This window comes from Solanum pennellii, chromosome 2 (genome assembly GCF_001406875.1).
Source record: "Solanum pennellii chromosome 2, SPENNV200".
NCBI classification, from domain to species: Eukaryota; Viridiplantae; Streptophyta; class Magnoliopsida; order Solanales; family Solanaceae; genus Solanum; species Solanum pennellii.
Window position 1 is genome coordinate 50,166,362 of NC_028638.1, and position 8,888 is coordinate 50,175,249.

General features: G+C 37.2%; 1 protein-coding gene across 30 annotated transcripts in view; it reads left to right on the forward strand.

The window, feature by feature from the left end:
* LOC107010216 (DNA mismatch repair protein MLH3) overlaps nt 1–8,888 on the forward strand; it is a 54,324-nt gene that overhangs the window by 40,985 nt on the left and 4,451 nt on the right. For 17 of the 30 annotated variants that reach the window (XM_027914430.1, XM_027914427.1, XM_027914431.1 and 14 more), the window contains 12 exons: nt 1,843–1,890; nt 2,728–2,882; nt 2,972–3,029; nt 3,114–3,180; nt 3,290–3,382; nt 3,462–3,621; nt 3,710–3,725; nt 3,840–4,036; nt 6,460–6,529; nt 6,864–8,330; nt 8,420–8,549; nt 8,648–8,742. In XM_027914430.1, coding sequence (XP_027770231.1) covers nt 1,875–1,890; nt 2,728–2,882; nt 2,972–3,029; nt 3,114–3,180; nt 3,290–3,382; nt 3,462–3,621; nt 3,710–3,725; nt 3,840–4,036; nt 6,460–6,529; nt 6,864–8,330; nt 8,420–8,549; nt 8,648–8,742 — 2,524 coding nt within the window. In that variant the 5' untranslated portion in view covers nt 1,843–1,874. Of the gene's footprint in view, nt 1–269; nt 359–950; nt 1,081–1,700; nt 1,753–1,842; nt 1,891–2,727; nt 2,883–2,971; nt 3,030–3,113; nt 3,181–3,289; nt 3,383–3,461; nt 3,622–3,709; nt 3,726–3,839; nt 4,037–6,459; nt 6,530–6,863; nt 8,331–8,419; nt 8,550–8,647; nt 8,743–8,888 lie in introns of those variants that run through there. The other 13 variants (XM_027914418.1, XM_027914420.1, XR_003576528.1 and 10 more) reach the window with 3 other exon arrangements.

An 8,888-nucleotide genomic window follows, 5' to 3' on the forward strand; every position in this document is an offset into this window, starting at 1 on the left:
ACCCTAAACCCTGATTCAATTTTCTGTTCGTTCTACTGTTCTTCCCATAAAAAAAAAAGAAGGAAAATTTGAGAACTCGCTATTGTCAGATTTTCTTTAAATTTTTTGCATGTATTCTCTTTTAAGAAAAATTCAAGGATATCTGTTTTCAAGAATATATTGGTATTGTAAATATCGAGAAATTCAAGATATCTATTTCTTTTTTATAAGAATTGTGTTCTCATTCTTGTATACTTAGGATGTTTAAGAATTTTTTTGTACTTTTTTAGAGAAGCAAAAGAAGTCACCACCTTCATACGCTACTCAACCGGCGACATGTCCGACCAGAACCCATAAACCCTAAAATCAATCTGCCCAAGTAACTTGCTCTTCCCATTATCTTCGTATTCTTCGAAAGAAATTTTAGGAACTTGATTATCTCGGTATTCTTGATTTAAGAAAAAATCAAGAACTTAATGGCTTTTTAAAATGCATATTTTAAGGAAATTGTTGTCTTTTTTAAGTTAAGTTGGTATTCTTTGATTCATATTTTGAGTAAATTAAACGAAGTTGTTGTCTTTTTGAAGTAAAAGTGGTATTTTTGAATGCATGTGTTAATATTTGAGTAGTGAGATGTGAATGCCAGAGGCTATTTGGAATTTAGTTCGATCAAGGGTTCTCTTGTATTGACAATTTCTGATCAAAACCCTAAACCCTGATTCAATTTTCCGTTTGTTCTACTGTTCTTCCCATTAAAAAAAAAAGGAAAATTTGAGAACTCGCTAATGGCAGATTTTCTTTGAATTCTTGCATGTATTCTCTTTAAGAAAAATTCAAGGAAATCTGTTTTCAAGAATATATTGGTATTGTAAATATCGAGAAATTCAAGATATCTATTTCTTTTTAATAAGAATTGTGTTCTCATTCTTGTATACTTAGGATGTTTTAAGAATTTGTATTTACTTTTTTAGGGAGATGGGGAGCATTAAGCGTATGCCCGAGAATATTTGGAGCTCAATTCGCTCGGGCGTTATCTTGTATGATTTCTCAAGGGTTGTCGAGGAGTTGGTTTTCAACAGCCTCGATGCTGGTGCTGCCAAGGTACTTATTTACCCTTATGATTTTATTAGGTATTGAATGGAGGAGTTATTCTTGAAGGCCCACTAATAGAACTTGAATTTTTTTTTTAGTAGTTTAATTACAAGAAATTTTGATTTATAGTATTTTGAATGGAAAATACTTGATTTGGCAGACTTTCGTGAACTCTTTCATTGTCCAGTTCATTACATGGTCTATAGACTTTTTGATTTTGATTGTTTCTTAAAAGTTGAAATTGTGCCATGTAAGCTAATAGGGAATTATATGTTCTCTGATTTTGTCAAGGTTTTGCGGATCAATAGAGGTGAGCTGCTGAGAATATGGAAAGTTGTGCTATTATGCAATTGAATTGCTTAGACTATTTGCTCAAACTCTTCAATGAATTCTTATGTTCCTTCGTTTGCTACTTCTGATATTGAGGCATATGCTTTGTATGAGAATTGATGTACATTTTCTCTTGTATGATGTTCCATTTTGGTATTATAATTTTTTTCCCAAATGTATATAAATAACAACTCTATTTCTTTTTACCATGAGATTTGCTTCCTTATAGGGTTGTTCTTTTTATGTTTGTTATTCTAACTAGTGTACTTCTAAGTTGAACCTAACCCAGTTTCCACCAGGTATCTGTTGCTATAGGCATTGAGACCTGCTACGTTAAGGTGGATGACAATGGTAAGTTTAAGTTTCTTATCATTGATGTGAAGAAATTTCTGCTCAATTTATTATTTATTTCATCATCTGAAGTAGTACTTCCTCTTGAAGGATCTGGTGTTTCACGAGATGGACTGGTGCTGATGGGAGAAAAATATGGTAATCTTTTTGCAAAATGTTGGACTGACATCATCTTTTCTATTGTAGTGATGCTCCGGTACATAATTTGTTGTGCCTGACAACTATGATGTTCATAACTTGGAATGATTGTTGTAGTCTATAGGATTGCATGCATTGCTCAACTGATAGGCTGTTTGACGGTTTTTGTTCATTAGTATCTTTTACCAGATGTTCTTTTATTTATTGCCATGTGGTTTTGCTTGTTAATGGGAACTTGTATGACGGCCATACACAACACCAAATTTTGAGGCTTACATTTTGGTTTTGCTTGTATTGTAAGTTGTTCATGTACATTGCTTTCTGGTTCTTCATTTGCAATTTAATACTTTCTTTACCTTTACCGTCTCCCCAAAAGAAAATGGGTAGCTTGAGGGATAGGGAAAGAGAGAGAGACATGAAATATATTTTTGTTGATCTGTATGTAGAGATGTTTTAATTATTTATTCTTGCTGAAATTGAACCGGAACATACATATTGGTGCTTAGGTACTTTAAGCCCAGCTTATGGAGACAGTGTATGTGCCTGTTTCTTTCATCTTCTGTCATGCATCATTTTTTTGGGGCCATTTTAACGGTTTTGGCCATCAAATCTGCCCACGTAACTCAAACAATGACCTAATGATTCAGTTAACATTGCCCCTCACCTAAACCCCCTTTTCTGGTAGCTAAATGCAGGATAGTTTTAGGTTGCATTTGTTAAAATTAGAGCCAACTGTCTTTGAGTCTGAATTAGAAATGTAGGATGGTTTTGTTCTGTATTTATTCGAGATGCTTTCTACTGGTTGTAATCTGGGCATTCACCATATATGTGCACCAGCGACGTCAAAATACAGCCATTCAGATGATATGCATGCTTTCCCAGCAAGCTTTGGCTTTAAAGGAGAGGCTCTGAGCTCTATTTCTGACTTTTCTTTGTTGGAAATTGTTACTAAAACTCATGGGAGGCCAAATGGATATCGGAAAGTTTTGAAGGTAAGAGTCTTTTAAGATTTAGTTGGTAGTATCCTATAGTATAGGTATAAAACTACTAATTTGATCTTTATTCTCGCCAATGTTTACAGGGCGGCAAGTGTTTGTACCTTGGAATTGACGATTGTAGACAAGATGTTGGTACAACAGGTAATTTTGTATATATCCTACCTGATACCAAAGTTGACTGTTGTTTGCCAATAAGGAAATTTGTTGGGATTTTTCTCTTTTCAGTCATTGTTCGTGATGTATTTTACAACCAACCAGTTCGAAGGAAGCAAATGCACTCCAAGTACTTCTAGTTCTCTCACTATTCAAACAAATGAAAAATAATGATTACATACTTCTCTTTTAAAGCTGTACACTGACCGACCTGATTGATCTTTTGGTTTACATATATAATCTGGAAGCCCAAAGAAGGTGTTGCATGCTCTGAAAGAGTCTCTGCTAAGAATCGCCCTTGTTCATCCCAGTGTCTCCTTTAAAATTGTTGATATTGAAAGGTCTGTCTTTATTATATCAGCTAACTTAAGTTAGGATATTTTCCGTCTGGTTTTTTAGATTTTGTGCATTTGCATGCAGTGAGGATGACCTGCTTTGCACTCGTGCTTCTCCTTCTCCATTGTCGCTATTGTCCAGTGAGTTTGGAATTCATCTGAGTTCCCTTAACAAATTGAATGCAAGTGATGGTTCATTCAAGCTCTCAGGATACATTTCAGATCCTGATGTTTACACAGTGAAGGTATACAGGCCCAAATTGATGAATAAGAGGTGTGATAAGTTATCTTTTCTACACTCTGTTTCCCTAACAACCACTGCTCATTTTGCAGGTCCTTCAATATTTCTGTATCCACTTATTTCAGTATATTTTCCTGACCAAAGAAAAACGGAAGACTAATCTTTGGTTAACATTTGCCTGTTTGTACGGTGTTCTTGTTTTCCTTGACCTTCGTAATGCAGATATCAATTCAAGATTTGTTTCCAAAGGACCAATACATAAATTACTTAATAACACAGCTATGAGTTTTGACAGAGCTTCTGACATTGAGAAGCGAAGTAGATCTCAGATATATCCTCTGTTTATGCTGAACCTAAACTGTCCAAGATCTTTTTATGATTTTACTTTGGAGCCTTCAAAGACCTCTGTGGAATTTAAGGTGAGATTTTTTGTAGTGATTTATGGTTTAATTTGTTTTGGGGTTGGGAAACAAATGTGAGGCTTTGGATTTATTTTATAAGAATTCAGTTTGTGTTAAGTGTTTATTTTGTAGAACTTAGTAGGTTGAACTGGCTAATCATCACTATTTATCACTTATCCTATAGAGATTCAAAGTATTAAAAAGGACACCCTGACCCAGCAAGGTCCTTGCGTCACAGTTGTATATGGAGAACAAAATTATCGGGCTTCTTGTGGTTGCAAAACCAAGCAGGCTGATGTTAACAAGGACATGTCTGTCAGAAAGTCATATGAAAGGAGGCAAGACTCTATTAGAATGGTTGTTGAGAGTTTCATGATACCACTGGAACTATCGTTAAAAGGAGGTCTTCTTAGTCAGTTGCCAAAAAGAGGCTTGTTCTCACTTCTATCCGAAAAGAGATGTGATACTGAATAGGGAAGGGCACCAATTGTAGACGGTGTCTGTCTTTGGAGGGAGGATTATCGGAGAGGAGTAAGGCTAGTTGTCAGTATTGGCTTAGGTTGCCTGTCAGTACGGTCTTGTATGAGATATAGTCCACATCTTAGGAGGAACCTGCTCCATTTGAACACTTTAAATTACTCCAACGTTCTAACAGTTTTAGTAAATACTAGAAATCATTAATTAGAATGAGAGTATGAAGGGAAAACTAGAATAGGCACTGAGGAATCGACAGAATTTCTTATTTTTGCTTGATGAGTGTAGGGAAGTGGGAGCACATGTAAGCAGAGGACTGCATTTGGTTCCTCTTAGTTTTCAACTGCAGACTATGGACTAGATCAAACTTGAGAACTATTGCACTTTTTAGGATTACTGTATTTTGTTTCAACTGATTACATTGTCTGATTACATCGACTTTAATGTTATGTTATTTTTTCAGAAATGCTGGTTGTCACCAGCTCAGATTTTTTATATTTTTTTCTAAAATTAAGATGTTCCATTCATTGAAGAGCATCAAGTAGATGCATAGTTACAATGAATGGAAAAGCACTAACAAAAGAAACTAATGAATCCCTTTTCAGTGTCAATCTAAGACAAGTGAGCTAACAAAATCAAACAACTAATTAGTGCTAATTACAGTAGTCATATTAGTCCAGCAAAAAAGATTCAGTGAGCACTTTGTTTTGAGGGAGTGATTTTTTGATAAACAGTAACTTGTATTAGATCCAGAACAGTACTTAGTTAGATGGTACTGAAATCATATTTACATAAGGGACTATATATTGCTTCTATATCTACCTGTATTGAATCAAGCTCATCAATAATAGACATAGACTCAATAGAGTATAACTAGTTACACCAAAAACAGAGCAGTGAGGTAAAGTTGAGCTTGATCTTCTGAACTTCATTTTCTACACCTTCATAGCATCTGGTGTTCCTATCCTTACACACTAGCCGCCACTCACCAGATGCCTGCTGGGATGAGTTTCCACCTACGCCTATTATTAGCTATTACTCCTACCACCTTCGCCTATTATTAGCTATTACTCCTACCACCTACACCTATTATTAGCTATTACTCCTACATCATCCCAGCTTCTCAGAACTTCAGAAACCTTGCCTAGCATGACACATGTTAGGCTTTTGAGGTTAAAGATAATACTCCATAACCTGCCTATGAACTTGCAATGTAGAAATAAGTGGTTGACTGTCTCAGCAGTCTCCTTACTCAATACACTTTGAACACATTGGAATTCCCCTCTTCATTGGATTATTAAGTGTAAACACAATTGCTCTTGCTAATAGCAATAAAAAACAGGAAGTTTTTTGAGATTCCATCAAAACAACCTCATTCCCTGTGGATCAGAAGATAGCAGCAGGGATCGTCCTCCAAATCCTTTTATTGGCTTTATCAACTCTGCACAAGCTCCTTCAGATGTGCCTCTTCAATGAACATGCTCAACGATCTGTGGCTACTGTGCAGTGCAATAACAAATGGTTTACAGTTCCCCTCTTTTCCGAACATAGATAGCACCTGTTTACTAATTGGAAATCTTTCCTATTGAGATTGTCTTGAGTCAACAGAGGAGTTTGATATTCCTCTTTGTACCATATGTAGGTTATCAGGAGTGATTTGACTTATCACCACAAAAAGACAAGAAGAAGGGGACGGGGGGAGAGGCGAGGTGTGGTTCTTGTTTGTCTATTAGAGCATGTCACTTGTTCATTTTTGTTCCATGTTAGATGTGCAATCAAATTGCCTGAAACAATGTGCAGCATTTAACTGATTGTATTAATCTCATCGATGGCACCATGATACTGATTGTGTTGATCTCCCTCTGTTGGCACCATTGATACTGATTGTGTTTATCTCATTAAGCTATTTTGATGTGTTTTACGAGAATCTCTTATGGTAACTAATTGGTTCTTAATGCTACTTGTAGGATTGGGGCCCTGTCCTTCTCTTTATTGAGGATACTGTTGCGAATCTCTGGACTGAAAGTAACTCTGCTGGTGAGATTTTTATGCAACATCACTTAGTATTCATTGTATCTGATATTATTTGTACATGTGGCTTTGTCCACTTCACAGTCCCTTTCCCGTAGGCTGTAGCCCCTCACCTGCTCCCCCTAAAAGAAAGGGGGAGGAGGGGGATTGTGGAAGGTTGGTTTTAGTGGAAGAGAGAGTTACTTGTGCGTCAGATGGTGCAAAGCATTTCAGCGTTATGTCATCGTTTAGTTTTTATCTGTTTCTTTTCTCTTAAACTACTTTTAGGAAACCTAGATAAGAATATAGCTATAGAAGTATCCTCATCTATTGCTACCCTATTCCCTGCTCCTTTTTCCAGATATACCTGTGAATCATGAGATCAGGAAAAAGAGGTGCAGGGCTCAGAGTTGCAAAGGTACACTTGAACTTCTTTCCCCGCTGCCAAAGAAACAGACCAGAGAGTGCACTGTCAGGAGAGATATTCAATCTCCGCAGAATACTCTGTGGGAAAGTGCTTCTGCGAAACCTGATCCTGGGTCCGGGTTCCTCTGTCAGATTGAAAGTTCAAGTCGGTTAGTTGATGGATCTCTTGCTCATTGCACAGTTGGTGTAAACTGGAAATCCAGATGCTCTGTGCAACCCCTTTCATCTAATGTTTCACCTACAGAGGATTATTTCCTGGATAACAAATTCAGTGCTTCAGCTACCTCCAGTTATAAATCAGACTGCCTGCTAGGTTCAGGATGGGAGAACGAGTCTCAAACAATTTTAGCTGGCAAATCAACAGAGGATGCCTCATTTAAGGAGTCTCTTGAACTTATTGACAGTTCAAATATGATGCATGAGAGAAGAATACCATTCATGCGTAGCTGTTCTTTGCGCAGAAGCCTGATACATGATGGAACATCTTTTGATAGTGATGAAGACGTTAAGTTTGGAAAAAGTGACTGCAGAACTAAACAAAATCGCCTTGAAGATGATTATAGTGTTGAATTTGAAGTTGTTCATGATGTTAACCGGGTCTTACATCAAAGGCCTACTAGAGGCAAGGAAATATATTTTGAGAAGTTCTCCAGGTGCAAAACACAGAGCAGGGCATTGCAGCGGACAAAAAAAATTTCAGGTGATTCAGAAAAGTCTTCTTTAACCAAGGACATTCTAGATGAAGATGATCATCTTATGGACTTCTTTAAACAGACTGAAAACTATCGTTCTGGCCTACCATCTTTTAGTCCAGAACTATCTCCTCTGCCAGCATATCCTTTGCTCGGGAGCAGATCTCTAGATGTTAATCCTTACATCTCTGAAAATGGGCTTGGAACTTCTGTTAAACATGAAGTTGGTGTCACGTATAATTCTGGAAACATGCAATGTAATCTCTTGGTTCCAGCCATAAATAATATGGAAAAAGAGGACTGCTTGTTTTCAAATCCTGCAAAGTTTGATCTTGATTTTTATGCTTGTTCTAAAGAGGATTTGGGCTGTATAGGGGGACTTGATCCGTGGGACATTTATAGTTCAGGTCCTTCTGAATTCTATTATGATGGAGATGATTTGTCACATACACATTCTCATGGTGAAAATCTTACTAATTGTTTGACACCACGAGCTATGCTCTCCTCTTGGGTGGATGGGAATTCGCATAAATGGAATGATGCTGGGAGTCGAGGTAACACAGATAAGCTTATAAGGAAGAAGAGTAGAAGTCATTCAGCTCCTCCATTTTATCAAGGCAAGAAGAAGTTTTTTGCCACGAGCGAGTCTTCAAAAACGGCAGCAGGAAATAACATTATTAAGACTGTTCATGATGTGCCACTCATGCCAGGTAATTTGTCCTTGAGTGCTTGTTTGTTTTAATAATCAATGATGACAAAAAATTTGTGCAACTAATTAATGTTCTTGTCCATCGTGCAGAAACTAGAGCAGTAAGAAGACTGGGGGATTCTACAGAAGCTCTCTGCTCGGAGCTTCCACAGCAGTCATCCCATCAATGTGATCAATCTTCCACCCCAAGTTGTGGTGATGGTGTTTATTCTGATGAAAGGTACGATATCAATTTTTTGGGGAGGTTTAGGTCTCTTTCTGATATTATCTCAATCAAATATGTTAGTTACTCACACAACCTGATGTTTCTCTCTTCAGGCTAAGTGTTAAAATGAAACTTGTTGACATCTGGAATAGCAGATTACAAACTCAAGGAGAGTGCATAAGTACACGCTATGGGGAGTTAAAAGAAGGTAAATCATTCCTGCCATTTATTCCTGTAAAGGAAGGCCCTTGGCCTATCACAACCTCAAAAGTCAGCTCATGAGGGGAGGATTGCCCAAGTCCATATAAATAGACCTCCAATCCATGCTCCAACTGATGCGGGACTCTAGCCCCC